At 38.2% G+C, this 24,094-nt stretch overlaps 1 protein-coding gene across 4 annotated transcripts in view; it reads right to left on the minus strand.

Moving 5' to 3' along the window:
* FAM13C (family with sequence similarity 13 member C) overlaps positions 1 to 24,094 on the minus strand; it is a 169,089-nt gene that overhangs the window by 91,655 nt on the left and 53,340 nt on the right. For all 4 annotated transcript variants that reach the window (XM_086679752.1, XM_086679753.1, XM_025917976.2 and 1 more), the window contains one exon: positions 17,342 to 17,460. In XM_086679752.1, coding sequence (XP_086535878.1) covers positions 17,342 to 17,460 — 119 coding nt within the window. The remainder of the gene's footprint in view (positions 1 to 17,341; positions 17,461 to 24,094) is intronic.

A 24,094-nucleotide genomic window follows, 5' to 3' on the forward strand; every position in this document is an offset into this window, starting at 1 on the left:
TTTATAGTTATTATTCTACTTCAATTTGAGTCCTGAAGAAAGCATACATGACCTTTGAATGGTCAATAAGATTAATGATTTCTTTAAGTCATGATGCACATTTAAAAATGCCACAAGCATAATTTCTTCAAAATATTAAGATTACAAAATTTATTCAGTCCAAAGGCATTGCTAACTGTGCAAACAATTTACTTAAAATAAGAAAAGTAAGGATATGAAAAAACAAAATCATATAAGATGCACTGATGTCTACTACACCACAAATGAGCATGTATCTCCTGAGTGTGAAAGAAGGTTAATGGTCCAACAATGAGCTCAGGGAAAGTCCACTCAGTGAGAAAACAAAGTGAGGAAGAACACTGCTGGCACACCCATCCTATCCTCATCAATTTCCTGATCTGCAAACACAGTAATTTTAGGGATTCAGAAAATACTCAATTGCTCTATTCCAAATGGGGGAAACCCTCTTGAGGATAGAAATTAACCTGTCCGATCCAGTAACATCTAAAATTTTTAGTGGTTCATAATTTCTTTGTAATTCTTTGTGGTTCTCAAATTGCATTTCTATAGAGTTGTAGTAGCACCAGAAAAATGGAAGAGTGATATCCTTTAATGAAAAAAAATATTTACTACTTTATATTTTAAACATAAATTTGTCTAGGAATTTAAAATAAATACAAAGATAGCATATATTAATGGAAAAAGCAGAAATAGACTTTGTTAAAAATATGTATTACTAAGATACAGAGTACAGACTACTTGTACTACACTCACATGATCTTCCAGGAAAACTACTTAAAATCTCCAAATAAACCGAAGATCAATTTTGAAAACTGTGGCCTAAGCATCAAGGGTCCTTTAATTCAATAGCCATCTGAATGTTTCCTATATGCCTGGTATAGTATTGGGGAGGTAAGTGTTAATAAGACTCTAGGCCTTTAGGAGGCTTATGATTTAGTGGAATCTGAAGCAGAGGATAAAGCTAACACCAAGTCTTGAAGCTAATTTCAGTAAGTCAGGGATCAGGCCATAGAGGCTGATATTAGAATGGTAGAAAGGAACTGGGGAGGTAGAAACTAGAGAGATATTTTCAAGGATAAAAACAATCAAGAAGTCTTGGGTATGTATTTAAAGTACGGAATAAAAGAGGATAATCAAAATTATTCCCAAGTTTTGAGACATGTGACTAGAAAGATGACAGGTGGTTTTTATAATGGAGGTAAAGAAATATTTAATTTTGGTGGGAAGATTAAGCAGTTGGCAGAAAGGGGGCAATTCATGAGTTTAGATTTAGATATTTTCAGTCTGAAATAGAGAAGTAATCCCTCAGTAGGGCTCAACCTAGAATTGGAACTCTACAGTGTGTTCAGCAGAGGTGTGGTGGTGATGGTAACAGTGATGTGTTGTCACAAGTTCTGCCTTGATATTTTCCCTGTTGTGTGGCCAGAGTCTAGCATCAGTGTGGCCAGAGCCTAGCATTATGCCCAGCATGGCATACACTCAGTACCTGTCCTTCAGATGGGTGGGTAAAGGAAGAAACAGAAGGAAGCTGATCTAAGAATGAGTTCTTCATCCACCACTTACTAGGTGTGTGTACCCATGGGTAAGATATCAATCTCTCTAAGCCTCAGTTTCCTCAACTGTAAAGTGAGGATAATGACAGCTACCTCATAGGATAATTCATGATACTACTGCTAGGCGTATTAAAAATAACACATGGATTCTAGAATCATATATGAAAAATACCATAATCGAATTATAAATGATGATAATTAATGGTATATTTTATTAACAATGATCAAAGTCTTGTGAATAAGCAAACTGAAAGGGACAAAACCTGGGACTTCCTTACTCAGGTCCACTGGGTAGGTCTCTGAAACTGGTCAGTTGGTAGACAAATGAAAGAAAGTATAGCTCCATCACTAGGAGTAAAGAAGCTTAGAATATCATTCTAAATATTAAAGAGAAAGAAGCTATAAGAAAAAAAAAGGTGTCAAGGACCATCTAACAAATTGCCAGCCATTACTATGCCAGGCTGGGAATGCCAGGTACTTTACTTACATTATTTCATTTAATCTTCATAGTGATTATATGAGATTAGCATTACTATATCACTTGGCTTAACAGGAAACAGGGAAGTTAAGCAACTTTATATATTCATTAAACTACTATTTATGAACCTCCATCTATGTGCCAGGTACGACTGCAGATTTTTGGAATAAAACAGTAAAGCAAAGTCTTTGCCCTCATGGAACTTGTAATTTTCATACAAGGAGAAAGAACCTACAGATATAAACCAGTGAGCTATGGTGCACCAGATGCTAAGTATTATGGAGAAAAAGAAAGCAAGGCAAGGAGAACAGGGCATGCATATGGAATGCCTAAGCTCACACTGCTAGAAAATCTCAGTCATCTGGAGATAATGAGAATGAAAGCAGAGAAACAAAAGGCCAGTGGAATTGAACAAGATAAACTTCATGGCAGAAGAGGAAACAGAAATGAAAGTTTCTCACTAGAGAAATTTAGCAATGAAAAGAAAACTGGAACAGTAGCTAGGTGTTTCAAGTTCCCCCTTTTTTTTAAAGGTATTTGAAGATATTGCTGGGACCATTTGTAAATCTTCCTGGAAGCTAACCTAAATACAAACACTGGGTCACACTGAAACATTCCCTCCAATTCTCTTGCTTCTCTTCAACCAAAATAATAACAGGAAAGGAATCAAGCAAATCTCTACCCAATGCATGTTTCTGGAGAGGTCAGTGATGAGAAGGCCAGTCAGAGCACTCTGCCCTGCTCTGTGGTCGAAGCAACAGGAAATGCAGATTGGACTCCTCAAAGCATGATTATGGCCCTTAGCACTGATGGGAGTGTCCTGCTTCTGAGCATTACTACCACTACCATCACTGTCATTGTCACCACCACCATGATTACTGTCACCATCACCACCATTGTGACAACAGTGTGTCACACCAATGTGTCATTGTCACCACCACCACCATCACCACAATCACTACTGTACTGCCACCACCATTGGCATCATTGCCATAGTCCCTGTCATCACTGCCACATCCATCATCACCACCACCAAGGTCACCACCACTGCTGCCACCATCATTGTAACCACCACTGCTGCCATCATCACCACCACCACCATCGCCCATGACCACTATTGTATCTGCCACCACCACCACCATCACTGCCACTGCCACTGTCATTACCACCTCCATCACCAGTGTCATCACCACCATTGTTGTCACTGCCACTACAACCATCACCACTATTGTCATCACCATGACCACCAACACTGCCACTATCATCATTGCCACCATTATATATTTTGAATTAAAAGCACTTCTAACAGAGAAATATAAAACCTAATTATGTGCTGATATTAGAAGTGCCTCTTCCTGGATGGAACTGCATCCAGTTTTGGTCACTGCAAAATTATGGATAACCTACTGAAGTGCAAATTTTTAAAATTTTGGTGTTTCCACATTGCTGGGAAATTAAAGCATGTGCTGAGTCAATCTATATGGTCATCCTGCAGTGGTTTTCCCTCAGAATGTGCACTGGAATTCAAAATAGCAAAATAAACAAAGCATTAAGATATTTTTCTTGGCCTAAGGGTAGTGTCAAGCCCCAGATGTGATAATTTGTGAAGAAGCAATATCTTAGCATAGATTTTTATATCAACCTTTCAATGATCTATAATTAAATTAGCAGATGAAGGTGTTCCCTATCTCAGTGAAAATCTTCTCCCTCTATCCAATGTCTTCCTCATGGAAGACATCTGAGAGTTATTCTGACACTTTCCTCTCCTTCAAGCCCCATAGCCACTGTATTATGAAGTCCTTCAATTTCTTATCGCAAATAACTTCTGCATCTGTCCTCTTCCCCTCCACCTCCATCACTACTACCTCAGGTCAAACGACTATAATCTGTCTTTTGGACTACCACCATGGTCTCCCTATTTCCCCTCTACTCCCCAAACCATTTTCTACACAACCACCTTATCATTTCCCTTCTCCACATGACACTTAAAATAAAGACCAAAATTCTTAAAGTATCCTAGGACATTGTGAAGGATTTATCACCTGTTAGCCTCTTCAACTTCAATTCACACCATTCTCACTCTCTGCTACTACTACACTGACACTTTTCCAGTTCTTTGGATGCACCATGTTCCTTTTCACCTCAGGCCTTCGTATGTGCTGTTCCTGTGCCCATAATGCTGTTCCCTCTCCATTCTCTTTCCTAATTAACACATTCATCCTATAGACACAAGGTAGCTCATAATCAGGTCTCCTTTTTATATGTTCTTCCTGTATTCTGATCTACATCTGCTCCATAGCATAGTCCCTAATTGTGTATTTCTATAATTATCTGATTGCCTCTTTCATGATGGAGCACTCTATAGAGCAGGGACCTTGTGAGTCTTGCTTGTTATTTTTATCTCTAGGGCTAATCCTGACATTTGGCACATAGTAGGCACTCGATGTTTGTTAATAAAGTATTCATCCTAGGGTTATGGACAGCTGCCAATTCTGGTATATTCCCAAGTATGTACAATAATTATGATAAAATGCATGCTTTTTCCCCACCTGTAATTTTCTAGCAGGACTGGCAGGATAGGATGACTCTCATTCCTCCAAACAGTTACATTTCTTCCCTGGGGAGACCTGCTGAAGATTAGCAAGTGGTGTTCTAATCCACATTTAGAAAACCCGGGCAGAAAGAGTAAAAGGAGAGCAGCCAGTACACTTTTCAGAATGCTTCATATAGAATCAGAACCTTAAGTCTGAACCAAGCTGAACTTTGGATCACTCTTAAGAGTTCAAGATATTCCACTGCATTAAATTGAGCCTCTGTTCAGAAAGCAACATGGGATACACTAATGTATACCCGGATGAATACTGGCTAGCAGTATGACTGTTGTTTCCTGAAACTCTTTTAAAAACAAAAGGTATATCCCAAGAGGACAACCATCTGAGCAAAACATTCTTTATGTATAAACAATAGCTCTATATGCAGACACAGACAAGATGCCAATAAATTCCAGTAGTATTATTAGCAACAATAACAATCTTCAATACCAGTAAATATAAAATTCCTTTCTCTAGGGAGTCTAAGCTATATTAAAGACATTCTCTTATTGGTGTTTTCTTTTAACCAAATTTCTGTGCCAAAGGACTGAGGTTACATATTGGGCAGCTATCTTCAAAGATAAAGAAACCAAGGCACTGAATCTTAAATGACCCCCCAAGAGACGACTGACAGAAAACAGAACTGGTAGTCAGTAGATCTTTATGAACTGACTTTTCAAACCATGTATGTACTTTTCCATGTAAATAAATTCCCGTAGAGGGGAGAAGGAGGTCATGGTTAAAGGCAGAATGCTGATTTCTAATAATATGCCTTGGCACTAATTATTAGAACCCAGTCTCCACTGCTTTTCATACTTCTCTGAAGATTACTATCAATCAGTATTATTAAAAACATATTCCTGGGCCCCACATTTACTGAAGGTGAATTCCCAAAGGAATGCACTGGTAATATGTATTTAACAAGCACTCCAGGGCATTCCTAGTTGGGAAACATTATCCTAAAGGTCCAGGTAATGGGAGGATACCAGTGGCTGAAGAGCACAGGTGAAGGACTTCTGTGAGTACAGGAGTGCTCTGGGTATTTCTGGCCTGGGCTCCCAGGGGACACATTCCAAAAAAGGAAGAATCATGTCCCTGAAGAGACTCTAAGAAAAACACTGAACACAAGGCAGCCCAGCTGCACTGGAATAGATACCGCTCCTCACCTTGGTGGGCTGGAACAGAGCCCAGAAACAGTCAGAACCATACCAATGTCCAAAGAATGTGTGAGGTGTGAGTCAAGCCCATGAGGCCAGCATCAGTACTGAGAGAAGAAAGGAGGTAGAGTAGCCATGGGTGTGGTCAAAAACCCCTATGAATCAAAAAGAAGAGTTTGGGAAGGGATTGAGGACAAGGGATCCATTGGGAGCACAGATCCTAATACATTATTATTGATAGCAGCACCTGGTCTGCTGAGCTGTATACAAAGCACTTCCTTCCATCATCTCATTTATTCCATTCACTTAGTAAGTATTTATGAGACATCTGCTTCCTGTGCCAGGCAGTGGTCTGCCCAAGAGGCACAGTGGTCATAGCAGATGCGTTAGCTCCATGGACAGTTCTGCTCACTCAAATTATCTCCCTTTAAGCACCTGCCAAGTCTCTTTACTTTTCTGCCCCAAGATTTTGTGAGGCAGAGCTCACTCCTGCAGCCTAGAAGTGTGGGGGAGTTACTCCTCTGGGGACAACCCTCTGCCAGCAAAGAGGGGAGCATGTGAATATACACTTCAGCCCCTAAATTTCAAAGGGATACATCCTCAGATGTATTTACAAGGTTCCTCAGAGAGTCCTCAGGGAGCTAATCTCCAGTTGCCAAGAGTAGTAACCTTAGTTACACACATGCTGTCAAATCTCCCTCCTCCCCCACTTTCTATCACCTCCCTCTACCCAAGGCTTCCTATAAGACTCTGCTTTCTGAAGGAATCTAATGTAAGCAAGTGAGCGACATTACAAAGTAAACACGATACCTGTCTTTCTGAGTCAGAGACAGAAAAAAAATCATCCAAATGAAGATTTAGTCTAGGGACAGATACAGTGAAGGGGACAGGAGATCACAAATAATGGTGGGGGAGGGTGGCTAATTTGAATGACAGGTAAATATTTGATGAATATTAAATTTTCATTGCACTGGGCACTGTGATATTACATCTGATACTTGGCCTTCCAATATTCTATCTTTTAAATTATGAATCAAGATAGTGCTAGGAACAAAAGAACTTAAGAAATGACACAGAGGACTTACATAAGCATTAATATTAAACAAGCCTAAATCCTAACTGTTCCCTATTAAAGATTTTCCTTCTCTTCCAAAAACAAGAAGTTATGAGTCTCTAATATTCGCTTCTACTCTTCCCTCTTCCATCTTCACTGCCACCATCACCTCCCACGTGGATGATCATTGCCTCCAATATGTCTCCTTGCTTCCCCATATCACACACTACCTAGAGTGGTCTTTTAAAGATGGAAATCTGAGCATGTCATGCTCCTGGTTATAACCTCAAATGGCTTCCTTTTGCACTTCAACAAAATCTGAGATTCATACCCTGGCTTCAAGGCCCTGCACAGTCTGGGCACTGCCAGCGTTTCTGATGCCATCTGATATATTCCCTCTGCAATTCAACTTCTCCAGACTTTTGGCCCTTTGTCTATGACTTGAATAAGCCAGCACCTCCACACCACTATTCTGAGTACTTGCACTAGTTAGAATTCTCGATATCATTCCATTTTAAAGCAAACAACAGATGCCATACACACATACAACACTAACCTCTCCTTACTAATGTGGTCTTGGCAAAGAACCTGGATTTGGCAGGTTTGGATTGGCAAATAATCTGGAATCCAGGACCTGGATTAGTGCTACTCTGAGAGGCAAGGGTGAGTTAATGATCAGAAAGACAAGTCAGAGGAGCCTGGTTCTTGCATGCTTTAATCTCATTCAAGTTTGACAAGGCACATAAAATTTTTTGGCAGTTACCTTGGTTCTTAACTGTCTTCTTCTTTCAGTTCCAAGTTCTTCTCATGCCCCTCCCCACAAGTCATTCCAACAGTGTGGTGATTTTATCTTCTCAGCACTTTTTACCTCAAATCCACTTCTGACAAACAACCTTCCCAGGGAACTAGTCCTTCACATGCAAATCCCAAGGACTCTATTTTGTGTGTCTAGATGTATTCAATAGGCTCAGTGTGGCCAAAGTTGTTTTCTTGTATGGGTATTAAATTCAAGGCATTGTTAAAAAGTCTCCTGAAATCTGGCCTTACTCCTGCTTCCACCTTCTCAAGTTTCACCTCTTGGACCCCATTGCTATTTAAATGGGCCCTGGTATTTCCTTTGCCCATGGCATCTACAGTCATGGGAGTTCTCTTGATTAGAACTCTATGCTAGTGGACCCCTGAAAGGCTTGCTCTGCTTAAGGGATATAAAAACAGACATCCTTTAACTTTTATATACAGAATAAAACACTCAAATGAAGAGGTGTCTAGGATACAAATTCTGATTTTAAGTGTCATCTGACCCTATAAAAATCACCTTTATTTTTTATTTTTATTTTTTTAAATTTTTTTTTCAACGTTTATTTATTTTTGGGACAGAGAGAGACAGAGCATGAACAGGGGAGGGGCAGAGAGAGAGAGAGAGACACAGAATCGGAAACAGGCTCCAGGCTCTGAGCCATCAGCCCAGAGCCCGACGCGGGGCTCGAACTCACGGACCACGAGATCGTGACCTGGCTGAAGTCGGACGCTTAACCGACTGCGCCACCCAGGCGCCCCTAAAAATCACCTTTAATATTTGCTTTCTGATCCCAACTGACTCAAACCATAAAAGCCACAGATACCACTGAAAATGCCTTTTAGGTTTCTTCTAGTCAAAAATAATTTTTAAAAATCCATTCTCTTCTATACTTTCCTAATATTCTTCTCTACCTCGAACTGATATACAACAATTCAAAGAAACAGAACATAAATGATGATTTGCATTTGTGCAAATTGATGATTGAAGCAATTATAGTAAATTTATTTTTGGTTCTATATCTTGAACAGTTGATACTACTTTTTTTTCATGTATAAATAATTTTCCCTGTTACAAACTTAAGAGGAACCCAATGGGGGAAAATTTGGAAAGCAAAACGAATATTTTAAAAATCACCCACAGCCATTCCATCTGAAAATAACCACCAATAAAATGATTTATGTCTTTCCAGTGTATATTTCTGTATATAATTATATGTTAAGCAAAAATAAGATAAACTTATAATTCTGTTATGTAGTTGCTTTTTTCTCCATGTATAAATAAATCATAATATGTATCCATGTTAATGAAGACTCTTATAAAACATAGTTTTAAATATCCATCATGAATTTTGGCATTTCTCTTGGAGGTGGTGGTATGCACTCTAGAAAGCATTTAGGAAATTTAGAGGCTATTTGTGATTAGTGCAAAGGCTGAGGGTCCCTGCTGACATTCTGTAGGCTACAACCAAAGATACTAGAGCCTTGAGATGAGCAGGGTAGTTTCACACAACAAAGAATTGTTCCACACCTGGCATGCCTTCCAAATGTCTTTTGGGAATGTTAAAGTCAGAGGCATTTTGCCCTAAGAACAATCTGAGCTAAAAAAACTGTAAGGGCTAGTGGGTTAAATAGAAATATCTAGAATATACAAGTATGGAGAAGGGGATTGGACTGAACTGTCTCAAATGTTCCACTTAGACCCAGTATCCTAAGATGCTGCCATATACAGAAAACCAGCCACATGACTTTCTAATTCTCTCAAAATTATCAATTCTCCATTTTATTCCTATCTTCTTTCATGATCAGATAACTGAAAAATTTATATGCCACATCTTTTTGGTTTATCATTTTAAATCCCATGTCTGGATAGCTTTACCCTTAAGCACAAACCAAGGAAACTGAAATGGAAGTACATAAAAATATTTTAAGAAATTCTTACTACAGCAATATCTACAAATATGAATTCCAGAAGTAACCAAAATACATACCGATTTGGAGTTACAAAAATGATGGTATATTTCATAGTCACTATCATATGGAAAAAAACAATATTAAGTAGGACAAACAAGCTACACAGAAATGCCTAAGATTTCATATATATGAAAAAAATTTATATATACAAATTAAATTGGTTAAGAATAAAAGAAAAATAGGAAGAGTGGGTGGAAACTGTATATGTCACCATATATGATGTGAGTGGATGTGGATGCGGATGTGGATGTGTTTGTGTGTGTGTTTAGCATTGAACATTAGTCTTTTTTTTAAACATTAGTCTTGAAAAGGAATAACCCTTAAGCACCAGAGCAACCATTGCCTCATTGGGAAGATAAAGAGTAAGTTAAAGAATAGGACACCCTTAAATACAGACAACAGGGTGGCTGGAGGGGAGGTGGGGGGGTGGTGGTGATGGGCATTAAGGAGAGCACTTGTTGGGATGAGCACTGGGTGTCATATGTAAGAGATAAATCACTGGGTTCTACTCCTGAAGCCAAGACTACACTGAATGTTAACTTGAGTTAAAACAACAACAAAGGAATAACCTCATTCCCATGGCCTCAGGCACACTGAACGCCTAACCAGCTGGTCAGTTTTAAATTAAATTTAAGTTTATATGCACACTCTGTCTTCTATAATCACTATTGAAATTTGTCTCTTAAGTCTAGTCCAGGTTAGGCCAAGAAGATTTACAAGATGTTGAGATATTAAGGACAAATTTTTTGTTCCATCTCCTAGAAATATTATTTCTAACACTATAGGCTATAATGATACCAAAGTTTGTAAAACATGTTTCTTACAGAAACTTGTATTAGAGTATTTTGATGAAAAATCAAATTTGATCACCTTGGCCATAAATGAAGCTGAGCTTGGTGATAATTACCCCATTTCATATTTATAATCTTATATTTATATTTTTATTTATAATTATATATCTATATTTATATTCACATATCTACATCTTTATATTTATAATCTTTAAGATTATATAGTCAGAATGCATTCTGGCCTAGCTTTATACTCTGGAGTCTGTTTAAAATTTTTTTTTTTTTCAACGTTTTTATTTATTTATGGGACAGACAGAGACAGAGCATGAACGGGGGAGGGGCAGAGAGAGAGGGAGACACAGAATCGGAAACAGGCTCCAGGCTCTGAGCCATCAGCCCAGAGCCTGACGCGGGGCTCGAACTCGCGGACCGCGAGATCGTGACCTGGCTGAAGTCGGACGCTTAACCGACTGCGCCACCCAGGCGCCCCTGGAGTCTATTTAAAATTAAGTCAACTCGAATGTATTAGGAAGTCCCTTTTATACACAATTTTTTATACCATATTAAAACAATAACAATATGAGGAGTGCACTTGTGGTGAGCACTGGTGATGCATGAAAGTATTGAATTACTATATTGTACACCTGAAACTAATATAACACTGTATGTTTACTAACTGGAATTAAAATAAAAACTAAAAAAAAAATAGCAACAATATAAAAACATACACTACACTGGTAACCATGGTTATATTGTGGTGGTAAGATTATGAGAAATTTTTATTTCTTTGGAATTTTTTATATTTTCCAATATAACCATATTTCATTTATTATTATTTTTAATGAGAGAATGTCTCTGAGTTTCCCTTTTATCTTTATTCCTAATCATTGTCCAGTGAAAGTGCTAACAATTTATAAAGTAACCAAGGGCAGTTGCAAAAAATAATAATAATAATTTTAAAAAACGAGTGTTTCATTCCCAGAATAATCAAGTGTGGGCTCTATGTTGTCAATCAGTTCAATGATTTGGTGATTTGGTGTAGGATACTTTTTGTGCTCTACAGCAGGGAGGAGGAATTATTTTTATCTGTGACTGAAAGAGATTGTTTTATTAAGCTACAATCTTTCCACTCTAATCCTTTAAATATCTAGAATGTTGAGCATTTTTAGTGTTAGTGCCAGAAGGGAACTAAGAAGTCATCTGACCCAGACTCGTGTTAGACAAGGGGACTGAGGGATTTGCATGAAGTGACCAAGGTCACCTGAGAGACATAATACAAGACTGCATTTCTTAATTTGAATGTTCTTTCCATTCTACCAAATTGTTTCTGAGCCCATCAGGATGGAGGCAGGATCGGGGGATGAAAAACAGCCCTAACTATATGGCCCCCTTCCTATGCAATATAGGCAAAATAAGCTATTCCAGAACCCTTGTTCTGGAATACTTGTCACTCAACATAGTAGTCTCAAAACACTATCAAGACCAACTAATTTTTTTTGTTCTATACCTCATTTGTTCTCCCCCTGCCCAGTTAAGAAAGAAAGAAAGAATGAAAGAAAGAAAGAAAGAAAGAAAGAAAGAAAGAAAGAAAGAAAAGAAAAGAAAAGAAATCTTAAGAGCACACTAATAAGAACATGCTGGCAACATGTAATGCTCCTGCTCTGGTACAGTCCAAGAAGGCAGTTCTCGTGTACTATGTTATTAAGAATCTCTGGGTGCTCATTCTCTTACTCATTCTTTCTCTTTTTAGCAGAGCTCCTTAAGACTCTGCTTACTTCTATGAAAAACACTTAAATAAGAAACAATTAGCTATTAAAACACACACAAGTTGTCTATCTCAAAAACAAAACCTGAAAGGATTTATCCCTCATGGAAAAGTTGCTGCCAACAAAACTTCCTCTTTCCATAAAGCAACAACCCTTTTTCTTTCTTCTGGAATGTCACAAAAATAGTCAAAGCCATCAAAGGCCATTATTTTTGCTAATACTCCAATCTTCAACCCCCTCTAACTGGGGACTTCCAGACGAAGAGGCTAATGAACTCCAATTCACAAATGCAACCACCAACTTAATTAGTAGTAACACAATTCTACAGAATAGTTCCTGTTTATACAGACAAGGTCTTAACAACATTAAAGGTTTAATGTTGTCATAAATTTTAATAAAATATTTTAAACACAAGTGAATTAATCACTCTCAAAAGTAAATTTACTTAGCTGGGTAAGAAATCCGCAGCTTCATTAGTATTCTGTTACATTGATAAATCCTCCTTTGTCATATCCGAGGGTTCACAAGATTGGCACTGGCTGTAGCTATATAAAAAAATCAATCAAACTGATGCATATTCATCAAGTTACTGCTCTGAACAGATTGATGGCATTTGTCTTCATTCTGTTATAAGGGGAACAAGGGCTTAAGCAAATAACAGCCTCACTGGGTGTCACACTAGAAAATTAGAGGGTTGTATTAAATGATTATTAAGGCTTCATTCTTGCTCTAACTAAATGCAGTTCTATAACTTTATATGTTTTGAAAAGCTCCAGGTACTGAAGAGTATGTCAGAGTAGGGTAATATGCAACCCCTCAACTCAGATGCAATGGAAATCCAAGTTAAAATATAAATACATCATCTTGGAAAGGAGGCAAAAGACATTATCAGACATCACCTTATCAAGGCTTAGCTCTGAGCACCTAGAGTACCCAGGATGAGTAGTTGCTGGGAAGAAAATGATTGAAGTAAGCATTATAAATCAAATGCCTGTATGAGTCAGGCAAAGAGTACAAATAAGTGGGCAGATCTGGGCAGGAGTTGTGGAAAAATGGATGGCTGCTCCTCAGCTCCTGCTAACTGTTGCCTTGTAGGGCCCTGGGTATCCCATCTTCAGATTTTCAAAAAGAATCTCCAAAATCTATAAACATGGTGATTTTAAGTTTATTTATTTTGAGAGAGAGAGAGAGAGAGAGAGACTGAAGCGGGAGGGGGTCAGAGAGAGAGAGAAAATCCCAAGCAGGCTCTGCACTTGACACAGGGGTCAATTTCTCTAACCATGAGATCATGACTTGAGCTGAAATCAAGAATCAGACACTTGACCCAGTGAGGCACCCCAAAACTTTCGGATTTTTAAATATTGAATCAAAATATTTTAAAACATTCTGTAAGCCAAATGTATCTCCACACTTTAGATACATCACAGATTTCTGCTGTGGGGCACTGTACAAGGAATATAATATAGGGACAGCAAAGACATGGCAAAAAGGAGGATGGATGCAGTGAAAGAGGACAGAGGGGGCTAAATCAGTATCTGAGGTTGTCTCTGTGGAAGAATATGCAAAATGGAAGGTTGGAAGTGGTTAGGATAGTGTTTCTAAACTTTTTGGGGTCATGAGTGACATAAGATTCTGATAATTGCTTTAGAGATCTTCCCTGGAAAACAACTTTTATGTAGTAGGCAGAATAATGGAGTGCACACACACACCAAGGTGCCCATGTCCTCATTTTTTGTCCCACTCCACATGTCACTCTTACGTGATAAAAGGGATGCAGTAGATATGATTAAGTTAAGGACCTTGAGATAGGGAGATTATTGTGGGTTGTCTAAATCAGTCCAATCTAATCCCATGAATCCTTTAAATCAGAAAATCTTCCCTGGGCATGGTCAAAGAGAGATGTATGGAAGAATGCTCAGAGATGCAATGTTGCTAGCTTTGCAGTGGAAGAAGGCGCACAAGTCAAGCAATGTAGGCATCCTCTGGAAATGGGAAAAGGCAAGGAAATGGATGGATTCTCCCCTAGAGACTCCAGAGAGGAATGCAGGCCTACTGACACCTTTATTTCAGCCCAAGGAGATTCATGTTGGACATCTACTGAACTGTAAGATTTTGTCAATGTGTGTTGTTTTAAGCCACAAATTTGTGGTCACTTGTTACGGTATCAACAGAAAACCAATATGATATATATACACTCAAACTTTAGAAAAAAAATTCATAAACCTCTCTGAAGCTCATCCACAGACACAAATATAGGCTCCCTGTGTTAGAAAGAGCTGACAGACAACACAATGCTCTGAGAGCTAAAGGTATGAAACTATTTCTCCTAGACATGCATGCAAAGATCAGATCCCATCTCAACACAATTAGCTCAAAAATCTCACTTCTACAAGCATGGATTAATTCTCTGAAGACTAACTGTTCCTTTGAGTCTTGCTGAAGTGACATGTGACCCCTTGACAGCATAAAGATCTTTCTTCCCTTTTTCAAAGTGTTCATTATGCAAATAAAATATTCCCCCCATCCCCAAGAAGGTGGCATTTTACACCTGCTGAGATACAGACTGGTTCCTTCCCTCACTTTGAGTCAGACCTAGGTCTGGAGTGTCCTGTTACAGTATCATGTATCTATCAAGATCTTATTGGGCACCATATGCCTCAACCTGGTCATATGCTGACTTAAAAGGGAAGAGGAATGTTATCAGGAATGTGAGATACCTTACTCAAAGTTATTTTTAGCCTCAGATCTCATTTCACCAGTTCATCAAATTTCACAATCCCTGTAATATTTTGAGATTTTTTTTAAGTTTCATTAGAATGTCCCTAGGTGATGTCACCATGTTTGTGACAAATAACTCTGTAGTTTAAAGGTTACCAACGCAACCTAAATACTAAACTTAACAGTACCAGATATAAGTGGCCTATCACCACTTCTGATCTGAGACTTAATACCAGATCCTGTGATTCCTAAAACTGGGGTGCAGAATATTCTGGAATGGTGCTAGCTCAGAAAGCTAGATCCTATCAAAGTGGAACCTGGGGGCTAGAAGGGAAGAGAAGAAAAAAACAGGATATTTGGGGTCCTATGGAGGTTTGCTAAGCTGCAGAAGTGGCCAATGTGTTGGAGAGAGACAAGGCTGATTTAATGAGGAAGGCTGCCCAGTGACCCTGACTGTATTCAGTTCCTTTTTCTGACATGCAGAGGAGGTCTAAGAACCTAAGATGTTACAAACTTGTGTATATGTGCATCTCTGTTTTTCTGAGAAAAGGTGTCATAGACCTGAAAATCCAAATTCAGCTGTAACTACCTATCTATCCTCAAATGTAAGAATTGCTGCCTGGTACATTTCCTCATCAAGACTATTCTCATTCCATACTCTCAGCTCTTACTGATCATATGTGAATGATTCCCAACACAGAATCCTATTAAATTTCTGACCTGTCCTCTGATAACAGGAATATTACCACTTACCTTCCCTGCTGTAGATAAGAGATAAAATGGTTTAAAGTTACCAAACATCAAGTATATATTCCATACACACACACAAAAAAAATAATTTAGGGTTTTTTTTTGTTTGTTTTGTTTTGTTCTATTATTTTGAAATATGCATGGGTATATAGTTGGCTATATTCTTGCTGAGAAAGGCAGTTACAAGTCTGGTAGAGGGGAGACAGTGTCATGACACAAAATTGGTTCTAGTCAGTCTAAAACAGCTTAATTTATTTTTTTTACTTTTTTTAATCTTTACTCATTTTTGAGAGAGAGAGAGAGAGAGAGAGACAGAGAGAGACAGAGGGAGACAGAGTGCAAGTAAGGGAGGAACAGAGAGAGGGAGACACAGAATCCGAAGCAGGCTTCAGGCTCCAAGCTGTCAGCACAGAGCCCGATGCGGGGCTCGAACTCATAAACCGTGAGATCATGACCTGAGCTGAAGTTGGACGCTTAACTGACTGAGCAACCCAGGCACCCCATAAAACAGCTTAATTTATAATAAGGCTTCAAATAGGAAGGAGAATGCTCCAATCATCAGAGAAATGACAAGGTTGAGTCTTACCTGACCTGAGGTCACATAAGAATAAACAGAAAAGGGGTGGCAACTTGTGAGAAGGGTGATACAAGACACCTATGAATACAGTTGAAAAAAGAGTCACCTTGCTTTTGGGGTCCCTCCAAACTTTTAGGAATCTATGATTCTAAATTTAGTACTTGAATATTTTAAAGCAAAATTATATACTACAGCCAACTTCTCTGTAGTTGTTGATTCATTTAGGCTGTGCTGTCACAAAAAAAAATCTAAAGGTCGTGCTCAGAAGCAGAGCACTCTCTTCCCACTGAGTGAGGGCTAAGATTACAAGATCCTACAAAGACAGCTGACACAACTAGCAGCTGAATTCTTTCTTCTGTTTATTTCCAGAAGAGATTTTCCACAGACAGCTGCAATGCCAGGCTCCCATCAGAATGTCATGCCAACTTGCTGCAGACAGCTTTCCACCCACATCCTTGCCCTGGACCCAGGGCTGTCTCCAGCAGGTCTAGCAGACCAGAGAGGCCAGCCCCTGGACTGCTTCAAGTGTCCCAAGGATACTACTTGGATCAGCATTGAAGCACACCTGGTATGCTGTAATCAGACATTTGTGGGTTCAAATTCTGGCTCAGCTTTTTCACTTGTGCAATATCAGGCCAGGGACACAATGAATCTTGGGCCTCAGGCTCCTCCTCCATAAAATGGGGCTATAAATACTTACTTTATGAGGAAGTGATGAAGGCTAAATGAGATAATATATAAAAAGAAACTGACTTGATGTCTACACTGTCATCACTAATTATCATTATCATGGAGGAAAACATTTCTAGCATGGAATGAAAGAGTACAAAATGAAATCAACATTTCTTTCTCCCAGACTATCTCCTGTCGTCTCTGAGCTGTAAGGCTGATTATCTCCAAAATGAAGACAGTGACAGTAGGTTATTTACATTTCTCTTCAATTCAGACTCAATGATACTCTCTTACAGCCCCTTAAAGCTGCTTCTGTGACTTGTAAGGAATGCCAGCCAAAGTCAGAAAGCCTTGCCTCTTGTATGGGGGTGACAAGCACCAGCATCAGCATTTCTGGGAAAGCAACACCAGGCACAGCACAACTTCTGACAGCAAAAGACCCACCTTTGTTGAACTCGCACTGTTTCTTGGCACCTGAAAGGGTGATTTTGTGGACTCTCGTGGACTTGTGTTCCTGTTCTCCCCCAACACTCTGGCTGGCTGGGTACCACATGCTCTGTCTCCTGCAAGAAGAAACAGCAAAAGTAGAGGAGCTGTCAGAGGCCATCCGTTCTCTAGTGTTCCACAGTGCTCTTCAGCTGGGAGTGGGTCTCAGGGCAGGGAGCACAATACAAAACACATTCTGCCGACTATAGTTGGGGAAGGAGGCCAATAAGTGATTTGAAATTCAAGAAACCTCTTTCTGTCAGTTGCTACAAGATTACAGGATGAAGAGAAAAATAATTAAAAATCTAATGTTCAAGTGATGATATAACCATACATTAAAATTTTCACATTAAAATATTATAAAAGGATATTGAATAAATAGATATATCTGAAAATATAATTTGTGGAATATGTATAGCATTGGCTCATTTTTGTAAAAACAAACATATGTATGAATGTACATACACACAGATTGAGATACCATAATCTTAACAGTGACTAACTCTGAGATGTCATTTCTTTTTTTTTTCTTTTGGGGACTCATCTATATTTTTTACGATAAACATACATTATTCCTATAATAAGAAATAAATTTAAGTTAGTCTGAAATTTAAGGAACATATCATTTTTATAAATACCAAACATGCTTGATATTCCTTCTCCCACTCCCTCTCTCTGACATGCACACACACAGAATACACACACACACACACACACACACACACTTGCCATTAGCTACACTGCATCCAAAGAAATCACTACATTGGTCATCCCATGTTGCAGTCTACTTATTAGTTTAGAAGAACTCCAGAATGCCAAACTCTCCAGAGAATATCATAAACAAATTGAAGCAAAAATGAATCTGGATTCACTATAAAGACACACAAACACTAAAAATGAAAGATTTATATACATTCAACAGCTGAACCGCTATAGTCTTTGAGCTGTGCCAAACCACTAATAACAAGTTTTCCTAACAGCAAAATAGCCCCTCTTTACCTGATAAAAAAAAAATACTAAAACTATAATCAGTAAATCCAGATGGCTGCCATCATGCAGTGAAAAAAAATCATGTGCTGCAATACATTTGGGTCTTAGCAGTATAATGTGGTGGCAATAGAGACCAAGATTTTCTATTCTGAGTGTGGGCTAAAGTCAGTACAAGTGACAATATGTCAAGTCACTTTTCCAAAACACTAGACTAATGTGGTGGGGCTTTTTGCCAAGTAGTCATCACAAGCTTCTAAAACAAAATTACATGGATACTTTTCTATAAGAGAGTTAAAGTGGGGAGTGGGGACAGAGATAAGGAAAGGGATTAATTATGCCACCAGAATCTTTTAATTCCATTTTTCTAAGCCTCCAGCTCAGGCAGAAGACACTCTGGAAGTAGTAACTGCTTATGAAAAATTCTACAACTACCCCAATACTGGCAAGTTTCCCCAAACAGTGGCTTTCAAGTGAGATAGCTCACTTGCAAGGTATGTGACCTTAGACAAGTTACATCAACTATCTGGATCTCAGTTTCCTCGTCTGTAAAATGGGAATAATATTCTAAGGTCACAAAGTTGTTGAACAAGATGTCACTAGAACATCTCTTACTTCCTGTCAACTGGAGGCACACAGCAGATGGGAGCTATGAATGCTAATATTGCTTTTATAAAAATTCCTTTAAAGCTCAATATTCTGAAAGTAATGTTAAGGAAATATTCAGAGATTTAAGCCAAATAAGTTTATCAAAAACACGCCTATTTTTGTGGCAGAATGCTTGTTTCATATTTCTATACTATTAATATCATTTTAAACATCATATTTAGAAGCCCAATACCTGTAGGCCTAAAGGAAAGACTCTTCTAATCTCTAAAAAGTTTAAATCTGAAATTTCCATCTTATTAAAATTTTTCCTTTTAGGAAAAAGTAGGTTATTTTTTTCTTTTTAAAGACGATGTCTTATCTAATCCTTTGAACCCACAAAAGTTTGAGAAGGGTTATAGGCCACACATTCTGGACTGCCATGGATTTTATGATTTATCTTAAAGATGAATTAGAGGGGGTATCTGGCTGGCTCAGTTAGAAGAAGATGTAACTCTTGATCTCAGAGTCGTGAGTTGGAGCCCCATTTGGGTGTGGAGATTACTTAAAAAATTAAAAATCTTTTAAAAAAGATGAATAAATGGGGCTCTGGAGAAAGTGCCATAATCCTCTCAAGTCGCAGATCTCAAAGTGTTGCAAGAGGAGAATTTTTCTCTGGCATGGGTGGATAGAGTATTTGGGGACATCTGACAATCAAGTCCCTGATTCAAGAGGAGAAAAAAATGGCATTGTCAGCCATCCTTCTGCCCACTAAGAATTTGAAACTTCAAGATGGTATGGAGAACTTGGAAAGAGTAAGGACTTTGGTATAAAGCATCCTGAATACCAACCAACAGAGCAGACCCTGATGCGAAATATAAGCATAATTGTAATGATGGATGCTGCACTTTCCAATGACAAAATGTTAGATCATGCTCCAAAGTGTTGATCTCCAAAACCTCCTCAGATCAGAAACAAGTCCAGCCTCTCTCTGAAAATGCTGAATGGGTTCTTCCTTCCAAAGTTCCTATGAGTTTGGAAAATCTCATTTGTAAGAAAACGAATAAGTATTTTTAGTTTAGTCCCTTCCATTCTATTATCTCTTCATGGAATGGCTCCAGGTGGACCAATAACCCCAGCAAACCCCACATGGGAATCAAAACCTTCAGGTGATTCTTGTAGGCTGCATGTCTTCTGGCTGAGGCCCCAGGCATCATGAAGTGAAACAGCACCTCCCTATTATGCCCTAAGTGAATTCCTAACCCACAGAAACCACGAGACATAATAAATATTTGTTTTAAGTGTTATACAACTATAGATAACTGAAATACCACTGCCTTTTTTTTCTTGATCTAAGATACTACCAACTATAAAAGCCAACATCAGTTTAATTAAATAACATGTTAGGAAAAAAAATAATGCCATATTAAATGCATCCATCAATTTTAAAGTATAATCAGCTATAAGAAAGGTCAAAGTGTGAAAAATATATGTTTTGGCATCAAGGAAATTCAGATCATGCCCAGCAAAACACAGTACTATGTGTGACACAAAAGCAGTCTTGTCAGTAGGACACACCAGAAAAAGCAACTTCAAGAGTCTAATCTAGAAGTTACTCAAGAACCTCATAGGAAATAGGGGAGTAAACCCCAATTCTTACTTGCTCCACTTTTAAAAATAATTTCATGATTTTCCTTAAAGGGATAAGGCAGAAAGAAAAGGGATATCATTCTAAATAAATTAATAAAACAATAGCTTCCAAAAGTATTGTGCTGCCAGGTATCATTTATTCATAAGGACATAAGGGAAAGAATATATAACAAGAACAGTAATAGTCATAGTTATTGGCCTTTATAACAGAGATTTAGCTAGACACATGAGAGACCACGACTTATCCCCCTTGGTGAGTTCACATCCCTATTCCAGTTGGGCTCCACCACCTGACAAGTGACAAGGTTAACTAGGACTGCCAAAGAAAGTTCTTAGAATAGATAGTGTACTTGTGTATGACTGAGAGTGAACATATTCTCCCTGCCAACCACCCAAAGGTGACAATATCTGAACAAGAATAATATATTTAATTAGTTTTGCCCATTTAAGCTTCATTATATCTTTGTTTGGAATCTGCTATGACACTCCCCCCACCTCCCCCTGCCACCTCAAAAATTCTAGAACATTAAAGCAGGGTGTTTATCTTAAAATGACTGAGATATATTTTTACTCCAAAGGGAATCACCTACTATAAACCAAGGATGTTGACAGTTGAGGAAGTTATATAAAAGTGATTAAGACAATCTTGCCCCCAAAGAACTTTAAAATCTACTGTTTGACAAACACTAAAGTGTGAGAGAGCAGACACTAACTTGTTTACTTCTGTGTTAATGTACTTGCCAGATGGGCAAGTCCAAGCTGACCAATGGAAGTGAAGGAAGAAGCCAAGACCCTCCCCTCCAGGCTTGTCTCCCTGGTACCTGGCCAGGCAGAGTCTGGGTGGGTATATGATGAGTCATCCTACCTCTTCTCTTCCTCCCAGCCATTCTCTATCTTTTGATCTTACCTCCTGTACATCCTAATTCTAGCCTCAGTGGAGTGATTTCTTGGTTCTCTGCTATATGCAGGGCCAATCACATCGACTTAGCTCTGACATGAGTAAGGTAAGTGTCACACAAGCATCATTTCACTCTTTTTCTGACCCAGGAGCACAGGCCAGGACAGTATGCACAATGACAACAGAGAGACTGTCTGTTGGATTGAGAGGCTTGGAACCTCAGCTGAGTCAAGGAAAAATTAGCTGCCCCTAAAGTGGGAATAGTGGAATATAATATTTTGCCCTTGTTGGGATTTTAGTGAATTCAGCTGACTCTTACCGAACTTGAGAGGATCTAGTTTTGATCCAGTGGCATGGCCACAACTTCAGGACCTTCCAAGTCCCCCAATTTGTACAAATCCATAACTCAGAAGAAAGAAAACAATTTCCATCCTAGTCTTAGTTTTTGCTCATTTACGCTAGCTTACCAAATCAGAACACTACCTTTAGACCTCAAAGACACATGCATCCTTTAAATCTTCCTTTCAAGATGTGGTCAGTCAAAACATTAACTCTTTTCAGCTTCTCACAGTTGAGGTTTTATTATGTCCATTCTATTCCAAAACTGATAAAACAATTTACTTTCCTCAACTACTGGCTTAAATTGTAAATTAAACAGATTTGTAACTAATCACTCCATTGCTAATGCCTTGCATTTTTCAGAGCATGTTCTTCCCAAGAACTCTAAATACTACATGATTAATACTTCTGATATCTCCATAGTTTTGAAAAACAAAAATATTCATCTCTTACAACAAACAGGCAATGTGTTATAAGTGTACCCTATCCTATGTCACCCCAGAGTACCTTTTACCTTAAATCTGCACACATCTATGAAAATGACTTAAAGTCCTTTTGAATAATTGGGGGTTTTAAAGACCTTTCCCCTGATTAAAAGAATTATCACATTCATTTTATAATTGGGGGAAAGAGGCTCTGGAAGAGCTGATTAGAATATCTTCTAAAAATGTGTGTCATTATTATTTTAAGTATTCTGGATATTTAAGAAATAGTACTTACAGAACTGTTGTCTCAGACCTATTTTAAAAATAATTTCTGGGGGCACCTGGGTGGCTCAGTCAGTTAAGTGTCCAACTTTAGCTCAAGTCATGATCTCTCAGTTCATGAGTTCGAGCCCCACATCAGTGCTGACAGCTTGGAGTCTGGAGCCTGCTTCATATTCTGTCTCCCCCACTCTCTGTCTCTGCCCCTTCCCAGGTTGTCTCTCTCTCTCTCTCTCTCTCTCAAAAATAAATAAATAAATAAATAAATAAATAAATAAATAAATAAAATTTCTGCCTACCTTGTTCACTATTTCAACACAGAAATAAAATAAATTATGGAGGAAGATAGGCATAGGTTCAAAATCCACACATATCCACAAAGTAGGATTTCCTCTGATCCTATTTTCTTATCTGAAATACAGAGATACCACTAAGTTTACTGCTTACATTTGTAAGAATTTCTAGTAGAAAACAGATATTCAAATTATGCTATGTTGTCCACTTTCCAAATCAAATAACATTCTTTGAGTGCCTGATCTATACCCAGCACTAAACTACACACTTTTAACTTGTATTTCCTTTTTTAAAACCAGGAGGTGGATCTCACTGTGCCACTTTCACCCATTGAGAATAATCAAGTGAAAACAAGACAGGTGACATATTAAGGCCAGAAATATTGTCTTTTATGCAAGTGATGCCTTCCAGAAAACCCTGAAAATTTCAGTTTAACTGATATTTATGCATTTTAAGGCTACACATTTCCCCACTATCAAAAGTACAATGTTCCTATGAAATCTTCCAGAAGTCATGGTGGTATAAAGCAAAGCAGCAATTACCATTAGTCTATATGGCAAAATTTTTTTTATTCCCAGACCCCAAAAAGTAACCTCTCTTACACCTTTCTGATACCTTAGGAAACACAAAATAAATCTAGATAAAGCACCGATGTTCACAGACCCAGTTCAAAGCTATGGCAGCTGAATGCTGAGATTCTGAGTAGAATTCCCAGGAAAGCAGCTTGGTAGCAGCACCACACTAGCTCTTCAGGGTGCATGCTACCTCTATAATGGCTCACTGTAAAACAAACACCCAATGCTATTTTCACTTTTTGCCTTTTTTCATAAAAGTAAAAATCTTCTTCAGATTTCTTCTGGTTAGTGGAAATATGTACCAATATAGGTCTTTCATAAAACTCAATTGGCATAACATGAACTTTCAAAACCCAAGGGATATCTCTATTATCATGACAGAAGACAGTGAATATTTTGTTTAACCAGCTAAAGTTGAAATATTTTAATAAAATAAACACAACTTTTATTCAATAGTCCTGAAGTGCTTTGGAATTATGCAAATCTTGATAAATTTGGGGGTAGTTGCATTATTTCAAATTGTTTCCATTCAGAGACTTAATATGTTATATTCAATATTTAATTCAAAATTGCATAAAGTAGGACCACACCGAATCTTTTGAGCTATAGAAGTCAGATCCTAGCTCTAATCTCCTAAACTCAAATTCAGAATTCTTTCCATTTTTTCAACATCCCAAAT

This window comes from Puma concolor, chromosome D2 (assembly GCF_028749965.1).
Source record: "Puma concolor isolate L17-30 chromosome D2, mPumCon1.1.hap2, whole genome shotgun sequence".
In the NCBI taxonomy this organism is placed as follows: domain Eukaryota; kingdom Metazoa; phylum Chordata; class Mammalia; order Carnivora; family Felidae; genus Puma; species Puma concolor.